Genomic DNA, 19,557 nt, shown 5'->3' with positions numbered 1-19,557 from the left:
TACAGTGATTAAAAGCCTTTAAGCAATCTCTTGGCCAATACAGCAAGAATCCATAAAAAAGTAGTGTCCTTAACATGTTCACCAAGTCCATGTTGGCCCCATCACCATGCCAAATCCCTGAAAAATGCAACCCAACCCCAGTTCAGTCTGTTAGGAGCTGTCACAGGGAGCAGGAGTCCAGGAAAGTTCCCCACAGGAAAAGTCCACATGGCACTGAAATTGTTGTCACCATTCTATACTTTGCAGCTCATGTCCAAGTCCCAATGACCGCTGCTTCTAGCTGGTAATGATTCAGGTAGACTGGAAAAAGCCATTTGCAGCATGCGTGGATATGGAGCTTCTGTTCTCCTCTGCCTGGAGTGTTGAGACCAGGTTGCTTTTCCCTGGAGCTCTGTGACTGTGGCATGGTAAAGAGAACCTTGGGATACACTAAGCTGGGTGGCAAAGGTAAATTCATAATACAAGTTGGCAAAAGGAGGAAAGAGAGCTCTAAATTAGGAGTAGGTCCCAGCCTGAAATATGAGTGGGGCATTGAGGTAGGAGGGATAAAGGAAACACTATATATTAAGCAAAGCAGCAGAAAATAGGACTATCAACACCCACAACTGAGATCTTTGAGGGAAGAATAAAAAACCTGACTATTCAGACAAAACATAGTTAAGTGGCCCTTGTGCAAATGAGATCAGTTTACCTGCTTCTTGGAAGAAATACCCTAGGCTCGTCCACAGTGTCGTAGATGGGGCCAACGGCCCTGGGCACCTTCAGCCTTCAGTGGCAAACCCCAGCTTTCTGGGCAAGGTTAGGTCATAGGTGGCTGGAGCAGGGCTGGAAGAGACTGAACCCTCCCTTAGAGGAGAGAGGGGGAAGCCCACCTTCCAGTGTCCCTGTTTCCTCACAGCAGAGGCGTGTAAGCCTGGCAGGCTTTAGCTCAATGACCTTCCTTTCCACTATTGAAGCAGGACCCAGATGGCATCCTATGAGACCCCTTTGGGGCGTTGGAGCCTTTAAGGGTGTATCCTAAAAGCTGGTAGTTCCCCTGATCTCTATTGGGCTTTTTCTGCCTCTAGGTATCTTAAAAGCCATGCTAGGAAGATCTCGCTGAGGGGTTTGAGGATCCCCATCCACCTATATAAATCTTTTCCATATATCTGCAGCTATTTGGAAAAAGACAAAACAGTGTTATTAGCTAGATCTAATAAAGAAGGTAGTAGTTTGCAGGTGAAAAAGATTTGGTGTCTCCTGTTCATCAGCATTCAAAAGAAATGTAATTTTTTTTTTTTTAAGTAAAAAGCATGATATGGTAGACCCGTCGGAGTCATTGCCTGGTGTGCAGGATTCCCGGGTTCGATTCCTGGCCAGAGCATACAGGAGAAGCGCCCATCTACCTCTCCACCCCTCCCCCCTCCTTCCTCTTCGTCTCTCTCCTCCTGCCCGCAGCTAAGGCTCCACTGGAGCAAAGCCACCCCGGGCACTAAGGATGGCCCCATGGCCTCCGCCCCAGTCACTAGAATGGCTCCGGTTGTAACAGAGCAACACCCCAGATGGGCAGAGCATTCTCCCCTGGTAGGCATGCCAGGTGGATCCCAGTCAGGCGCATGCAGGAGTCTGTCTGACTGCCTCCCCATCTCCATCCTCAGAAAAATACAAAAAATAAATAAATAAAAGAAAAAACACTACAAAAAAAGGGGGGGGCATTCCCTTGTGCTAAAGCTCCAGGGAGCATGGAGTGAGCTTGAGTATGTCCTATGAAACATGGAGCTCTATGTTGACATATAAGTCTTTGAAGAAGGAGGAACTGCTGAAATAGTTTATCAGCATTTGTCCCTAAGACAGCAGTCTTTATAGTGGAAAAACCATATGTAAATATTTGCTGTCTGTCTATAGATTAAGGGGGGAATATAGCAAATGCTGAAAAGCCATGATCTTTGTGCCCCTCCCTGCCCTCAACCCCCTCCCTCTCCTCCCCCCACCCTGTAACCCCAACACTGTTGTTCATGTCTCTGAGTCTCATCTTTATGTCCCACCTATGTATGGAATCATATAGTTCTTAGTTTTTTCTGATTTACTTCTTTCACTCAGTATAATGTTATCAAGGCCCATCCATGTTGTTGTAAAAGATCCTATGTCATCATTTCTTATGGCTGAGTAGTATTCCATAGTATATATATACCAAAGCTTTTTAATCCACTCGTCCTCTGATGGACACTTGGGCTGTTTCCAAATCTTTGCTATTGTGAACAATGCTGCCATAAACATGGGGGTGCATTTCTTCTTTTCAAACAGTGCTATGGTGTTCTTGGGGTATATTCCTAACAGTGGGATAGCTGGGTCAAAAGGCAGTTCGATTTTTAATTTCTTGAGGAATCTCCATACTGTTTTCCACAGTGGCTGCACCAGTCTGCATTCCCACCAGCAGTGCAGGAGGGTTCCCTTTTCTCCACATCCTCGCCAGCACTTATTCTGTGTTGTTTTATTGATGAGTGCCATTCTGACTGGTGTGAGGTGATATCTCATTGTGGTTTTAATTTGCATTTCTCTAATCATTAATGATGTTGAACATTTTTTCATATGCCTGTTGGCCATCTGTGTGTCCTCTTTGGAGAAGTGTCTATTCATTTCTTTTGCCTATTTTTGGATTGGATTGTTTGTCTTCCTGGTATTAAGTTTTACAAGTTCTTTATAAATTTTGGTTATTAACCCCTTATCAGACGCTATGTCAAATATATTCTCCCATTGTGTAGTTTGTCTTTTTATTCTGTTCTTATTGTCTTTAGCTGTGCAGAAGCTTTTTAGTTTGATAAAGTCCCATTTGTTGATCCTGTCTTTTATTTCACTTGCCTGTGGAGACAAATCAGCAAATATATTGCTGCGAGAGATATCAGAGAGCTTACTGCCTATGTTTTCTTCTAAGATGCTTATGGTTTCACGGCTTACATTCAAGTCTTTTATCCATTTTGAGTTTATTTTTGTGAGTGGTGTAAGTTGGTGGTCTAGTTTCATTTTTTTGCAGGTAGCTGTCCAGTTTTCCCAACACCATTTGTTGAAGAGGCTGTCTTTACTCCATTGCATAGTCTTACCTCCTTTGTCAAATATCAGTTGTCCATAGAGCTGTGGGTTTATTTCTGGGTTCTCTGTTCTGTTCCATTGATCTATGTGCCTGTTCTTATGCCAGTACCATGCTGTTTTGAGTACAATGTCCTTATAATATAACTTGATATCTGGAAGTGTGATACCTCCAGCTTTTTTCTTCCTTTTCAAGATTGCTGAGGCTATTCGTGTTCTTTTTTGGTTCCATATAAATTTTTGGAATATGTGTTCTATGTCTTTGAAGTAAGTCATTGGTATTTTAATCGATATTGCATTGAATTTATAAATTGCTTTGGGTAATATAGACATTTTAATGATGTTTATTCTTCCTAACCATGAGCACGGTATATGCCTCCACTTATTCGTATCTTCCCTGATTTCTTTTATCAATGTTTTATAATTTTCCGAGTACAAGTCTTTAATCTCCTTGGTTAGATTTATTCCTAGGTACTTTATTTTTTTGGTTGCAATGGTAAAGGGGATTGATTCCTTGATTTCTCTTTCTGACAGTTCATTATTAGTGTATAAAAATGCCTCTGATTTCTGAGTATTGAATTTATATCCTGCCACCTTGCCAAATTCATTTATCAAGTCTAGTAGTTTTTTGACTGAGACTTTAGGGTTTTCTATATACAATATCATGTCATCTGCAAATAATGATAGTTTTACTTCTTCTTTTCCAATTTGGATGCCTTTTATTTCTTTTTCTTGTCTGATTGCTGTGGCTAGGACTTCCAGAACTATGTTGAATAAGAGTGGTGAAAGGGGGCACCCCTGCCTTGTTCCTGATCTTAAGGGGATTGCTTTTAATTTTTGCCCATTGAGTATGTTGTTGGCTGTGGGTTTGTCATAGATGGCCTTTATCATGTTGAGATATGTTCCCTGTATTCCCACTTTGCTGAGAGTTTTGATCATGAATGAGTGCTGGACTTTATCAAATGCTTTTTCTGCATCTATTGAAATTATCATGTGGTTTTTCTCCTTTCTTTTGTTTATGTGATGAATCACATTGATTGATTTGCGAATATTGTACCAGCCTTGCCTCCCAAGAATAAACCCTACTTGATCATGGTGTATGATTTTTTCCATATATTGCTGGATCCGGTTTGCTAATATTTTGTTGAGGATTTTTGCATCTAAGGTCATCAGGGATATTGGCCCATAATTTTCTTTTTTTGTGTTGTCTTTGCCTGGTTTTGGAATCAGAATTATGCTCGCCTCATAAAAGGAGTTTGGAAGTCTTCCTTCCTCTTGAATTTTTTGAAATAGCTTGAGAAGGATAGGAGTTAGTTCTTCTTTAAATATTTGGTAGAATTCACTTGTGAAGCCATCAGGCCCAGGACTTTTCTTTTTTGGGAGTTTTTTGATAGCTGTTTCAATCTCATTTGTTGTAATTGGTCTGTTTAGGTTTTCTGATTCTTCCAGATTGATTTTTGGAAGATTATATGATTCAAAGAATTTGTCCATTTCATCTAGGTTGTCTAGTTTTTTGGCGTACAGTTCTTCATAGTATTTTCTTGCAATATTTTGTATTTCTGTTGTGTCAGTTGTTATTTCTCCACTCTCATTTCTAATTTTATTTATTTAAGTCCTCTCTCTTTTTTTCTTGGTGAGTCTCGTTAAAGGTTCATCGATCTTGTTTACCTTTTCAAAGAACCAGCTCCTGGTTTCATTGTTCTGTATTGTTTCTTTAGCCTCTATGTCATTTATTTCTTCTCTGATCTTTATTATTTCCTTCCTTCTACTAGCTCTGGGCTTTACTTGCTGTTCTTTTTCTAGTTCTTTTAGATGCAGGGTTAAGTTGTTTATTTGAGCTTTTTCTAGCTTCTTGAGGTATGCCTGTAATGCTATAAACTTCCCTCTCAGGACTGCTTTTGCTGTGTCCCATAAATTTTGAGTTGATGTATGCTCATTATCATTTGTTTCTAGGAATTTTTTAATTTCTTCTTTGATCTCAATGTTAACCCATTCATTGTTTAATAACGTGCTATTTAGTTTCCAAGTGTTTGAATATTTTTCAATTTTTCTATTGTGGTTGATTTCTAGTTTAATGCCATTGTGATCAGAGAAAGTGCTCGATATGATTTCAATCTTCTTAAATTTGTTGAGCCCGCTTTTGTGCCCTAACATGTGGTCTATTCTAGAGAATGTACCATGAGTGCTTGAAAAGAATGTATATTCTGCTGTTTTAGGGTGAAAAGTTACAAAGATATCTATTAAATCGAGTTGATCTAATATGTCCTTTAAGTCTGCTGTTTCTTTGTTAATTTTCTTTCTTGAGGATCTATCTAATGATGTTAATGGGGTATTGAAATCCCCTACTATTATAGTATTGCTGTTGATCTCGCTCTTTAAGTCCATCAAAGTCTGCTTTATATATTTAGGTGCTCCTATATTAGGTGCGTAGATAATTATAATGGTTATATCTTCCTTTTGGATTGCTCCCTTTATCATTATGTAGTGACCTTCTTTATCTCTAACTATGGTCTTTGTTTTAAAGTCCATTTTCCCTGATATAAGTATCGCTACCCCAGCTTTTTTTTCATTTCCATTTGTGTGAAATATTTTTTTCCATCCTTTTATCTTCAGTCTGTGTGCATCTTTTGATTTAAGGTGTGTCTCTTGTAGATAGCATATGTATGGGTCCTGTTTTCTTATCCACGCAGCTACCCTATGTCTATTGATCGGATCATTTAATCCATTAACATTTAAGGTTATTACTGATATGTAATTATTTTGGTTGCAGTGAAATCCTTGAGTTGTTTTTTTTTTTTTTTTTTTTTTTTGTCTGTAAAGCTTTTTATTTCTCCTTCAATTTTAAATGATAGTCTTGCCGGATAAAGTAGTCTTGGTTGTAGGTTCTTGTTCTGCATTACTTTGAATATTTCTTGCCATCCCCTTCTGGCCTCAAGTGTTTCTGTTGAGAAGTCAGAAGTCATCCTTATGGGGGCTCCTTTGTAGGTGATAGTCTTTTTTTCTCTAGCAGCTTTTAATATTTTCTCTTTATCATTTAGCTTTGGTATTTTAATTATGATGTGTCTTGGTGTTGGTTTCTTTGGGTTTCTCCTTAATGGAGTTCTCTATGCTTCCTGAACATGTGAAATGTTTTCCTGCCTTAATTGGGGGAAGTTTTCCGCTATAATATGTTTGAACAAAGTCTCTATCCTTTGTTCTTTCTCTTCTTCTTCAGGAACCCCTATGATGCGGATGTTATTTCTCTTCATGTTGCCACAGAGCTCTCTTAGAGTTTCTTCAGACTTTTTGAGTCTCTTTTCCTTTTTCTGCTCTGCTTCCATGCCTTTATTTATTGTGTTCTCTAACTCACTGATTCGATTCTCTGCTTCATCCATCCTGCTTTTAATTCCTTCCATTGTATTCTTTATTTCAGATATTGTATTTGTCATTTCTGACTGATTCTTTTTTATTATTTCAATGTCCTTTTTTATATTTGTTATCTCTTTATTTAGGTTTTTGTAATGGCCATCTATGGTTGTTCTAATATCTTTGAGCATCCTAACAATCATTATTTTAAACTCTGCATCTGGTAATTTGGTTATATCTGATTCACTTAAGTCCTCTTCTGGGGATTTCTCTTGGTTTATTTGTGTTGTATTTCTCTGCCTCCGCATTTTCTCTTCACGGGAGTGGCTGTGATCACGTGCTCGGGTGCACAAGGGTTGGTGGCCTTGGCCTTTGCCCTGCCCCCGTGTGTGATGTTATGCTCAGTCCTGAGGGCACTGGCGAGCACCTTTGCTCAGCTGCTGTCCACCTGTTTCCAAGCTTTCGCCCTGCCCTTGCAGGAGGATCCCACTCAAGGAACAGCTGCTAGCCTTGGCTCTACCGCCGGGCAGGGCTGCGTGCCCAAACTCAGCTCCATAGCGGAACTCCGCCTCTTCTGGGCTTTTGGCTCCACCCCCGTGGGAGGAGCCGGCTACCAAGTCAGACCGCAAGCCTGGGTTGCATGGGCGGGGCAGGGCTGTGCTCCTCTGCCCTTGCTCCGGGGCTGGTCTCCACCCTTTCCGGGGTTCCCACCCTTCTCCCGGAGGCTGGATTACAGGCTGCCGGCAGCTCAGCTTGACCGCTTTTGCACGCCCCCTTCTCCCCAGCCGGGCAAGATTGAGCTCACACCTGAGCCCAGTGGTGGCCAGCCGGCTTCCGCCCCTGCCAGCAGAACCGTGCTCTCGTCTCCCACTGCCGCCCGCTCTCCGGTGCGCCCTCAGCCACGTGGGTGGGGGCGTTGCAGCTTGGACCCTAAGACTCACTACTGTAGACCCGAAAGCTCCCTCCTTCTATGCAACTCTGCTCTGAATGCTGCGGGGGAGCTTGTTTGGCTGCTCTCCTGCTTCCCTTTGCTGGTATTGCTGTTTCCGGGGGAAATATTCACTTCAGCTTTGGGGAGTGACTCGTCCCAGGGGTTAGGGTGGCTATCTCCCAAAATGTTTCTTCCTATGCCTCCTAGATTACACTCTCTTCCTGTTCCTCTGGTCCTCTCCTCTCTCCCCCCATCCCCAGGAGCCCCAGGTGATTGTTTTTGAGAGAGATGTTCTGCGCGGTCCCTTTAAGAAGGATCCTGGGTCTGAGAAATCAGACTCTCTCACAAACAGTATCCTGACTTGTTTCCAATTAAATACTGTCCTTACACCTCTTCTGGGCTCTGGGGCTGCAGGCTGGGGCTTTGTTCCTGGGGCTCAGGACCCTTTCCCCTCTGCTAAACTCACTTCCCGCCACGCGAGTCTCTCCCTGCCGAGGCAGTGAGGTGGACAAGTGCCACAGTGTGCATGTCTCGTTAGAGGCTGTGCTGTATGTACCAGGCCACACCAGCTCACCTCAGTCCTGTGTTTTATAGGCTCCTGGTCACCGCAGACTTCGCCCCACTCGCTCACACCTGCCGAGGCACTTGTGTAGGATATCTGCCCCATTTATCAGATTTCATTCCTAAACTCTTACTGTGGCATTCATGTGGCTTTGCCGTTTATCCTGATAAATTATCCCTGAGGCACTAAAGTCAAAATAACCCTCAATCTAGCCCTGGCCAGTTGGCTCAGCGGTAGAGCGTCGGCCTGGCATGCGGGGGACCCGGGTTCGATTCCTGGCCAGGGCACATAGGAGAAGCGCCCATTTGCTTCTCCACCCCCCCTCCTTCCTCTCTGTCTCTCTCTTCCCCTCCTGCAGCCAAGGCTCCATTGGAGCAAAGATGGCCCGGGCGCTGGGGATGGCTCCTTGGCCTCTGCCCCAGGGGCTAAAGTGGCTCTGGTCACGGCAGAGCGACGCCCCGGAGGGGCAGAGCATCGCCCCCTGGTGGGCAGAGCGTCACCCCTGGTGGGCGTGCCGGGTGGATCCTGGTCGGGCGCATGCGGGAGTCTGTCTGACTGTCTCTCCCCGTTTCCAGCTTCAGAAAAATACAAAAATAATAATAATAACCCTCAATCCAGTCCATGTGTGCATGTCCAACACCGAGCACACTGTGTTGGTGACATTCGCACGCGTCCTCAGGAACCTGAGGCTTTTGTCCATGCTGGCCGAGCACCAGTGTGAAAACAGACCATTTAAAAGCAATTGTTGAGAACATCTGCTTAAGCGCTGATGTGTGTCAAGTCCATGGCCTCTGACAAAGACTAGTCCTATGATGGATGCAACTATTAGGTGTCTGGTTGGGCCGCAAATAAATAAAGCCAATAAAGAAAGTAAGTCATTCTCAAAATTTAGAAGTAAAGGAAAGTTAATATTTTTAAATTATATTTGCCATCTATACTGGCTTGTTTTAAGATTAATGAAAGAAGTGAACAGTGAGTAGCAAGTGTTCCAGACAGCCCCTGTGTCTAGCACGGCTAGCCCACTCTCCTCATGTCGACACCATCCGCAGGCCGGTAGGTCTGTTTGTGATGTGCTGGGTCTGGCCTGCAGTTAGCTTGCTGTCCGTGCTGTTGCCATTACACTTCACATTCTAGCCATTTTTTTCTTTTCTTTTCTTTTCTTTTTTGTCTTTTTTTCTTTTCTTTTCTTTGCAGAAGACCATCAAATGAATTGTCACAATAGTCGCATAATGCAAGACCCAGAAAAGGATGATAATAATAATGATGAGTATGATAATTACGACGAGCTGGTAGCCAAGTCCCTGCTGAATCTGGGCAAGATCGCCGAGGATGCCGCGTACCGGGCGCGGACCGAGTCGGAAATGAACAGCAACACCTCCAACAGCCTGGAGGACGACAGCGACAAGAACGAGAACCTGGGTCGGAAAGGCGAGCTGAGCCTGGACCTCGACAGCGACGTCGTCAGGGAGACAGTAGACTCCCTCAAGCTGCTGGCACAAGGACACGGTGTGGTACTAGCAGAGAACATGAACGACCGGAGCTACGCGGACAGCATGTCACAGCAGGACAGCAGGAACATGAACTACGTCATGCTGGGCAAGCCCATGAACAACGGGCTGGTGGAGAAGCTCGTGGAGGAGAGCGATGAGGAGGCGTGTCTCAGCAGCCTGGAGTGCCTGCGGAACCAGTGCTTCGACCTGGCCCGGAAGCTGAGCGAGACGAACCCGCAGGACCGGAACCCACAACAGAGCCTGAGCATGCGCCCACATGCCCGGCCGGAGGACGACTTCTCAGGAAGGACGCCGGACAGGAACTACTCTGACATGATGAACCTGATGCGACTGGAGGAGCAGCTGAGTCCCCGGTCTAGAACGTTCTCCAGCTGCGCCAAGGAAGATGGCTACCACGAAAGAGATGACGACACTACCTCCGTCACCTCGGACAGGTCCGAGGAGGTGTTTGACATGACTAAGGGGAACTTGACCCTCCTCGAGAAAGCCATCGCTCTGGAAACAGAAAGGGCAAAGGCTATGCGGGAGAAGATGGCCGTGGAGGCCAGCAGGCGGGACGGCATGAGGTCGTATGAGGAGCAGTCGCCAAGACCGCTGCCAGGGGAAGAGAGAAAGCCCAAATCCAGCGACAGCCATGTCAAAAAGCCATACTATGGTAAAGGTAATATTTCTACCTAATGTAAGTTGCCTCATGAAAACACCAGCTAGAATAAGAGGTTGTGGTTACAGTCACAACTGCTGTGTGCAGCGCAGTACATTTTATCCCTGATGCAATATTTCTCAAGGCTGATTCCAGATTTACGTTCTGTGATTATGTTTCTGAAGAGCCAGTAACCCATCTGAGAAATACACAGGGCAGCTCAGTGTCATGTGACCAGAGCAGAGGAGCCCCACGCTATCTTGGTGGGACGTGCATGTTTTGGAGAGAAGGTTGGAGAGTGGGCGCATCCCGCAGTAGAATCTGCTAGGGTGAGCCCCTGTGCTTGTACTTGACCCTCAGCCTGAGCAGGAGGGCTTATGTAACAATCAGGGGTGAGCACATGTTTTCTAAACTGCATTGAGTAGGTGACATCATGATTTATTAAATTATTGTCAAATGACAGCCATTGATATAACCTCCCCCCGTAGGAAACATCCCTGATAGAAATTGAACAGCTAGGAAATGACCGATAATGTAAGACAAGGGCACTTGCCTGCACATTAATTATCTCACGGTCACCGCTGATGGGAGCTGTTTGCTATGCAAGATGTGGTGTGTCCCAGGCTGAGATCAATAGTCATTTCCTTAGCATGCTCCTTCCCTCACTGATCCCATTCCATGGTGGAAATGGTTGTGGTGCTTACTTTATTATAAAACACTCAGAACCACCCAGTATGGTAGTTCTCGTGGATTTTTATTCATAAAATATGCAGGCACATGCTTGTATAGATCTCTGTATTTGACATAGTAGTGACTGTATCTAACGTGCACACTCCAGCCTGAGCACTTGACTCCACATCTGCAGTAAAGACCACATCCATGTTCAGTGGGAGACATAAGGTTATACTTGGACCTCAGGTAGAACCTTGGCACTCTGCCTATTTGTGTGACAGACTCTCTCAGAACTAAGTAAGATGCAACTTCCAGAATAAAATTGGGGAGTCCTTAAATTCTTCCGTATTTGTACCCAAAAAGATCCTCTGTTTTGTATTTTATTCTGTTCTTTGTAAATATGGAATTTCCTCACTGTGGACCTGATCATGAGATTCAGGGCTTTGGTTTGAAAATCAGTTGCGACACCACACGATCAGAAAGACTGTTCCATCTGCTGTGACATAGGTGTGTATTCTCCTCTCAGTGTGTGCACATAACCCCGCAGCACGGCGGGGGTCATTCTGACCAAAGCCCAGCCAGAAACCAGGCTGAGCCAGAGGCCTGACGAGCTGTCAGCAGAGCACCGACGGGAACTCAGTAGCGCAGGTGGAGGCAGAGCCTTGTGAGGTGCAGTGCTGAGGAGGGCTGGCGCTTGGGGCTGGGCTGGCTCAGCAAGCCGTGGCAGGCTTGCTCTGGGTATTGTGAAGACGGTGAAACATTGCATGCATATTGTCACTGGAGGAGACTCGGGCAGAAACTGTGAGCTGGATGTTCGAAAATCACAGCTCAACATTTTTAGGAGGAATCAGTGCCCTTCCCCGTGGGCTTGCTCCATCGGACATGCTCTTGCTAGGCTCCACTTCGGAAGTCTGCAGAGTGCTACCGTCCTGGTGCACTGCATCACGGGGCACATGGCATTGCTTCCCAGCTCCCGTGGTCTCTTCACACCCAGAGCTTTCTGTAGGTTTTGGCGTGTTTGTTTTGTGTTAGTTCTTTTGTAAGAAATGGAATTCAGACTGCTTACTTCCTCTCAGTAGATAGGGATGGGACACATGAGCAGTGAAAGCTGAGGTACCTCCTACCCTGAACTGAGGCAGATGGGTCTGGGCTTTCCAGAGGGGCTGGCACGTGGGTTCCGCCTCTGCCCGGTATGCCCAGATCTGTGTCTGGTAACTGCGCACCTGTCTCACCGGGGTGCCCCATGCACCCCCTGTTCCTTCTGAAGACGCCCGCGGTTATGTCAGAGCCAGTCACGTGACAGAGCCAAGACACCGGGGTGGGCGAAGCAATGAATAGCTTCTCGTGAAAAAACTGCTATCTGAGTTCACACCACACAGCATGTCAACAATCTCTATTCTCAGCTCCTCTGTTACTTTATTTCACATGGAGAGAAACTTGTACCAATTCTCATTATTACTCGGGCTTCTCAGAATGATTTAAGTGATAACAAGTGACCTTTCCAAAATCTCAAGCTAAAACAAAAGAGACTCATCATGACACTCCTCTGTCCCCTCTGAAACACCCTCTGGAGGAGGTGTGGGAGTACGCTAAACCTGCACACAGTGTTTTCCAGATGTCGTTTCAAGGTTTAGTGGTGGAATTGTTGGTCTGTTTCCTTGCTTGGTTGTTTTGTGTTTGCCTTCAGAATGAATTGGGATCACAAGAAACAGAAAGTGAGGGAGGTAGCGGTGAAGGCAGGCGGCAGCCACCCAGCCCGACTCATGCATTGAGAGGAGACTACACCCTGTTGTCTTCCAGAACCCAAGACAGTCTGAGCCATGCCGTGCGCATGCGAATTAGTTCTTGGCTTCAGAACACTTAGACATCTGTGAACAATTTGCTAGAAAAATTGCAAGGGTCCTGCTGAAAACAGCACTTGATGTTGAACAATAGTTACAATTTACATTCTATCCTTTAAAAGTCATTTATATCTGGTTCATGATTCTAAATGATATCTCTAGTTTATTATCCTAATATTTTCCTTTGAAATTGTGCACTTTTATATTTATATTAATTAAATTATACCGATGTGATTGTGAAATTACTCAAAGGCAATGAAATGCTAGGCTTCAAGTTAGCACGTGAAGGACACGCCCCAGTCAGCTCTCTAGAAACTGGAGTCACAGCAATATTTTTGGCTCTGTCCCTGGGGGTTACGAGTGACCCACAGCGGTCAGCAGCAGTGGACAGCTGTGTCTGGGACACGTCTCCCAACATCAGTACTGGGCTAAGGGACGGCAGTACCTGAAGCGGACATTCCGTAGAGTTCGACACTGGCAGACATGGAAGGGGCTCTTTTATGTAGAAGCATGGAAGCCCTCGGGTGTCCCTGCACACCCTCTGTCTGGTTCCGTTTGCATGAATGACTTAAGGGAAAGTCCAAGAGACTGTTATAATTTTTTAACCTGGCTTTTTTCTTTATATAAAATGAATTCTTAACTGAAAGTAAAACATGTATTTTCTAACAATCCTGATCGGCTTAATTAATAAGATATTAATATAAAAGTGCTAAACCCCTAAAGAAATTCTAAGCATAGCATTCCCTAGACCAGGTTGTGGTTGTCACTATCTATTGATAAATCTACGCAACTGGTTTCCAAAATCTGACTCAGAGACGGTGTGGCTCACACTTGTGGCGCTCTCTGGCCTGAGCTCTGCCTTAGAAAGACTGCTGGAGTTTTCCTGCATGCTTACGCACTGGCATCAACTCTGGGCACAGAAGTCCCTTTTGAGCAATGTCATTGCATCTCTGCCTCCAGCTCCTCCGCCCAGTGGAGCTGCAGAGGCTGTGAGCGGCATGCACAGCATCACGGCAGCCTTCCTCAGTCCCCACGCACATGGAGACAGCAAGCGCTGTCGCTGCAGCAGCTTCTGAGCACTTCGGGTTGCACACCCCCTGTCTGGTGGGAGCTCCAGCACTGGGTCATTGGCTTGCAGTGCCTTCTGAGAGTTCAGATTATTGTCGTTAAAATCTCTGAATTGACGTGCTACTGAACAGTGTGGCAGAAAATATATTTCAAAACAAGCAAATTTGTAGCTTATCGTGTGAATGACAAGTGCACTCGATAAGAAAGAAACCTGCTAACAAAAGTCTAAATGGCATGGTGCCGCTGCGGGACGGCCACCGTGTGGTTTTGCTCTCGAGAAGGTCACTGCCTCATCACAATTTATGCTGACTTCTTTGAGCCTATCATGTAACACACAAGAAAACAATTAACCAAGTGTCCAGGTAGGGGCAGTCTTTTGTTTTCTTTAGCATAGAAGTATATTGTGATTCGTGATTACACTGTCTAAGGTCAAACATCACCCAAAACCCAAGACCTGCGTAAAAGCTTGATGTCACAGCCTGTCTCCCTGACACCTGCTTTGTTTCTTTATTTATCAAGGTCTCTTCAGAGTGTGAAATTTCTCTGCAGTGGGTAAAGAATTCATTCTCTTGACACCTGTTGTCGCTTTTAGATCCCTCGAGAGCAGAAAAGAAAGAGAGCAAGTGTCCAACCCCAGGGTGCGATGGAACCGGCCACGTAACAGGGCTGTACCCGCATCACCGCAGTCTGTCCGGATGCCCGCACAAAGATAGGGTCCCTCCAGAAAGTAAGTCACGTGTCACCAACCCCTTGCACACACACCACGGCTGTTTCTGTCATCTCTCTTGCCTCTGTCATTTCCATCTGTCCCGACGGGCAGCCACCCCACACTCGTGCACCCATGGGTGCCAGCGGGCTCCAGACCCGGTCCCGCAGCTTGCAGTGTCCTTGGGGGCCTTCCTGCGGGGCTGGCCCCTGGATGGAGGACAGTGCCAGGTGTCCCTCTGCCCCCCGAGGGAGGGTTGGGCTCCAGGTCTTATGCATTTCTGACCTGTTGTTCTGTGACCTCAGGAGGGTCCCCAACTGCAGACCTGAATGTAGGGAGTCTGTCCAGTAACCCTTCCAGCAGGAAACCGCTGTGGCCCCAAGACAGCAGTGCTTCTGCCCTGTTATCTGGACCTCTACCTAGATGGAATCAGTATTTACACTTGTATTTTATAGCATTTTACTTGAAAAGTTGGTTTCATGTCACAGTTGTCCCAACATTTCTACACAATACAATCTCAAGGTTTACAGCAGGTGGTTCCGATCCCACACGCTTATTTTAATCAGTAGGTTCGAGAATGTGCAATAATTTAAAAAGAAACAAACCCACTAAATTTCCTTCAGAGCTGAAGCAGTGTGCACCTTACTGTCCTTCTGACAGCACACAAAGAACCTGAGCTATTTTTGAAACAATTAGAATTGATTGCACAGGAAAACCGCACATTTTCAGCAATGATTGGGTGAGCTGAAGAAGCCAACCTTGGGTCTGAGGATTTTCCTTGCTGTCCGAGGACAATGGAGCTGCTTGGCTGGAGGTGGGACTGGTGACCAGCCGACTGTGTACAGGGACCTTTGAGAGCCGTCCCAGGAAGATGGCTAATGTTGGGGTGCTGGAGAGGCAGATCTGTCAGAACCCAGAGGAGTACGCCACATGGCCATTGGGGCTGAGAGCACAGGCTGAGGGGAGCGTTTCCAAGTGGAACACTTTCAGCAGCAGTGGTGGCTCCGGATTTCAAACGGCTGCTGGGGTTGATGCCGCCGACGGCCTGCGCGTGTCCGCAGGCAGACGGGAGGAGCTGGGGGGCAACGGCTCTGCCCGTGTGTTACATGAGCAGGGGCTGCATGTGCAGCAGCTGCAGCTTCCACTCCCGGGCCGGGTGCCCCGCTGCCACGCACCCTGCCCTGGCCCAGCCCCTCCGAGCCTGCCGGGGGCGCGGCCCGTTTTTCAGACAAGGAAAACGAGGCACACCTTCCTCCCAGGTTAGCGCAGGGCCCGGCCAGCGGAAGACAGCCAGCACTTTCCCAACCAACGTGAGCAGCTACGCATTTGCCTGGTAGGCGACAGAGCAGGATGGGGGTCCACACCCATTGGAAGCCCAAGCTCACCTGTCTCTGCTGAGACCTGGGTCCTGTCCCGTCTCGCCCTGACCAGCATGACCTTGGGCTTGGGATGCATTCTCTGCACCTGGTTTTTCCTCATCTGCAAAAGGAGGCGTTAGGGCCCAGCGCTAATGTCTGAAGAGAAATAGCTTCCTCGTGCCATTTTTCTTTAAGGCATACGTTTTCTCCTTCAAAATAGAAGATCTGTTTCTTCTCATGGCTGACAAATTCTCCTGACTCCATATTTTCACAGGAGAAGTCTAAATGTAGCAGCAATAGGGACCATGTGTTGACAAGTCACACACTGAAGGAGCTCATGCAGATCACACCTGGTCTCACCTTGGTCTGGGCGTAGTGACACTCATCCTGCATACACACACCTTCCAGACATCTCCTCATTCCAAAAGAGCTGAGGAGCCCTCGCCCAGCTGAGACAGGGCATGCATGCAGACAGAAGTGATTTCTGTGGGACAGAGGCCAGCAGCAGGTGGTGGACACGGCCCTGGGACCGGGGGGGGGGTGCCTTCCCCAGGGACCATAGGCTACACAGGCGTTCCGCTCTGTCCTGTCCTGTCCTGTCCTGTGGGAGAGAGAGAACCCTGGCACTTCCTGAAGGCTACTGTGATAACCCATGCAGGTGTATGGGCCCGAAGGAGGAGGCCACAGGGATGGGAAGGCTGAGGCAGGCTCAGGAAGCGCCCCGAAACCGCTGGCAGGGCTGGAAGACCAGGTCACGGGAGAGAGGGACACATGGAGGTGAAGGCCAGGATGGTGCCTCAGAATGTTGTCAGGTGGTCAACCTGGTGCTGGGGTGGGGCTGGGAAAGAGGGGAGACCGTGACCTGCGTCTGCCCCGCGGAAATAGGATGTGCTGTGTGCCACGCCCCGCAGGCTGGGAAGGGCAGACACACAGGTGCTCGCGGGGTGTCCCCCAAGCGGGATAGTAGAAGCAGGGAGAAGCTGCCCCAACAGGAGGCGCAGAGGAGAGTGCTGGACACAGAAGCACAGGAAGGCGGAGCGAGGGGGAGACGGAGGTGGAGAGAAGCCAGAGGGCCTCAGGGAGCGGAAGGGACAGTGTTTCTGAAGAGGATCCCCTCGAATGGGGCGGTCCTAGGAAGCCCAAGAGAAAGAGAGGGCTGCGCGCAGAACAGAAGAAACGAGGGTGAGGCAGTGGAGACCAAGGGTGGCAGCTGGCCCCGGGTCAGTTGGGGTCCGCGTGTACACTTAGCAGGAGACAGGCACAGCCGGTCTGAGAGCCGTACTGTGCGCACACATAATGTGTGTTTGCTGTCTCAGGGAAGACGCGCATGGGGAAGTTCAGCACAGAGGGAAGGATGTGCATCGGTTTGGGGTGAAGCTGTGCTGTGGGGAGGGTAGCGGTGTTACAGCAGGAGATGAGGAGACGAGAGGACAGAATGAAGGCAGCAGGGCCCAGGGGCAGGGGAAGAGGACAGAGTGCATGGGGGGGGGGGCGTCCGGGCCGCTGGCCAGGTCCCAGCGTAGAGTGAGCAGCCCCAGCCCACTCCCAGTGTCCGGGTGCTGCTGGCTCCACGGTGGGAACTACAGAGGGGAACCCGAGCCTAAGGGACTGTCCGGGAGGGAGGAGAGAGGCAGACCCAGTCGTACATGCTTCATGCAGAATGCACACACGTGTCAGGCAAGACAGGGACATTGTCCTAGGAGGAAGGAGGTTGTGGAGAACTCGATCATGTAGCTCACGGGGCAGACCTTGCTTTCAGTGGGCCTTCCGTGCCCACCTGCCTCAGGTGGGCCTCGCTCACAGGGAGCCCCCACAGGTTTCACTCACGTTGCTCCTCAGGAGGGTGATGCCCGTTGTGCTGAGGTCAGAGCTGTGGGTCACTTCTCCTGTCTACTGCTATGCCTCACACCCACCTGCTCTCCCCACAACCAGAGCAGTGGCCTGTCCCTGAGGAGAGAGGCTGTGCTAACCATGAGGCATGGCCCTGCCGGTGAAGAGACAATGTCCCGAGAGCAGGCAGCCCGCTGCCGCTGCCACTGCTGCGTGACCCTGCGGTTCACATCCTGCCCGCCTGCGTCACGGGCTGAGCGCACACGCCACTCTCTTAGCTCACTCCCCTTGGAGCATGAGCAAGCACTTCCTTCCTGGCTGGGAAGTCATTATCTCATTCTTTTTACTTAAAAATAAGGTTCAGGGTTCTCTGTCTGCCCAGCACCACTGTGCCTCCATGGTACTGTGCCTCTGAAGCAGAGGCAGGTGCCAGAGTGTCCTTCTGCGTGCTGCTCTGTGCCGAGCAGGTGCTCAGTGCCAACGCGTGGGAGACAGATCGGGGGCCCTGGCGCCCCACCCCCCGTGGGGCAGATCGGTTATCACCCCACCCCAGTCTCCAGCCCCTGCACAGGACACCCCGCTTTGCATGCCGGCCCAATGAGGTTGAGACGGCTCCTCTCCCTCCCTCCCTGTGTGTCCCTTACCATGCCCATCACAAACGTCTGTAGGACAGTCTATGTCTGCGCCCCCACCTTTGTTAAAGTGACTGTGTGCTCCGGTGCCAGGACTGTTTCTGTGTTTTAACGCTGTGCTGTTTTCTCTGCCCCTCCTCGTCAAGTTCTTGCCATGCATGAGAATGTCCTCAAGTGTCCCACTCCAGGCTGCACAGGGCGAGGGCATGTAAATAGCAACAGGAACTCACACCGCAGGTAAGATCACGCTCACCTGTCCCCCGGGGCGACCCCGAGGGCCCCGTGCATCCCCTGACACGGCCCCCCCTCCGTCAGGGTGCAGACACTGCAGCCTGCAGCGCACAGGGGTCACACACTCAGGCCCCCTTCCACAGGCAGGGTTTCCGTTGTCTCACCCACCTTGTCGTGACGGGGGAACCATCCCTGGGAGCTGCTGTCTTCGTTGTGATGGAGCGATGACCATTTGCAACAATGGGGAAGAACACAGGATGGGCTCCCCACCTTCCCAGGGTCACCTACAGGGTTGAGTTCAGAGCGCAGGAAGGCTAGGGTCTGACATAACCAACTGCCCCCAGAGTCTGCTGCCGTCACTGTGTGGCTAGCAGTGCACATGAGCAGGCGGCAAGAGTGTGGCAGGTCCGTGTGTGGCACTCCTCTTGGCCGTGGCTGATCCAGCGCACCCAGAGTCACTGATTGGCTCTGGACACGCCAGCTCTCTCCTCCTCGTTATTCTACCTGTGCTAATTGCATTCAGTTCAGTCCAACACTGTTGTGCAGCGGCCGGAAGTGGTGCGAAAGGGAGCCGTGAGGGTGGTAAGGTCGGGCTGCTCTCTGGGCTGCGTCATCACACACATTCACACAACCTGCTTGCACGTCTGCAGAGGGCGGCCGTGTGGGCTGCGCCCCGTGGGCATGTGTGTGGTCACACAGACAGCAGGCACCCCCGTCCCTGAAAGAGAAGCTCGAACACTAAAGAGCAGATCAGGTCTCGCCCATAAGTATCTGGCTCTGAGACAGCCTCCGCAGTCCCTCAGCTCATCTGCTCTCTTCCCTATGTCCCCCTGGGGGAGGACCAGTTCGTCCTGCCGTCAGCCGTGCTCACAGCCTCGGCCCAGACCTCCGTCCCTGCAGTCAGAGAGCCATGGTCTCGGGCTCCCTCGACGCCACTGCCGAGCAGCCAGTCCCTCTTCTCCTGAGGTCCCCAGGACAGAGCCTGTGTGAGATTGTGATGGGCTCATGTTCTCTTGGACATTGCGGAATTTGGCTAGCTGTCGTTGGAAAGTATCCAGTGTTCTGTACATAGGGCATGGCCATCAGCACTGTCAGCTAGAGACAGGAGGGACACGCCAATTCCCCATTCCTGCCACCAAGAAAGCCGGGCCGGATTGGGAAATTGCC

General features: G+C 48.7%; 1 protein-coding gene across 11 annotated transcripts in view; it reads left to right on the top strand.

Annotated features, from left to right (window-relative positions):
• Positions 1 to 19,557, top strand: part of MYT1L (myelin transcription factor 1 like) — a 398,804-nt gene that overhangs the window by 311,014 nt on the left and 68,233 nt on the right. For 8 of the 11 annotated variants that reach the window (XM_066237388.1, XM_066237387.1, XM_066237390.1 and 5 more), the window contains 3 exons: positions 9,096 to 10,073; positions 14,226 to 14,360; positions 18,306 to 18,396. In XM_066237388.1, the coding sequence (XP_066093485.1) occupies positions 9,096 to 10,073; positions 14,226 to 14,360; positions 18,306 to 18,396 (1,204 nt within the window). The remainder of the gene's footprint in view (positions 1 to 9,095; positions 10,074 to 14,225; positions 14,361 to 18,305; positions 18,397 to 19,557) is intronic. The other 3 variants (XM_066237391.1, XM_066237389.1, XM_066237394.1) reach the window with 1 other exon arrangement.

The sequence above is a fragment of the Saccopteryx bilineata genome, chromosome 6 (assembly GCF_036850765.1).
Source record: "Saccopteryx bilineata isolate mSacBil1 chromosome 6, mSacBil1_pri_phased_curated, whole genome shotgun sequence".
Taxonomy (NCBI): Eukaryota; Metazoa; Chordata; class Mammalia; order Chiroptera; family Emballonuridae; genus Saccopteryx; species Saccopteryx bilineata.
Note: the sequence above shows the minus strand (reverse complement) of the source record. Positions and strands in the feature narration are given on the sequence as shown.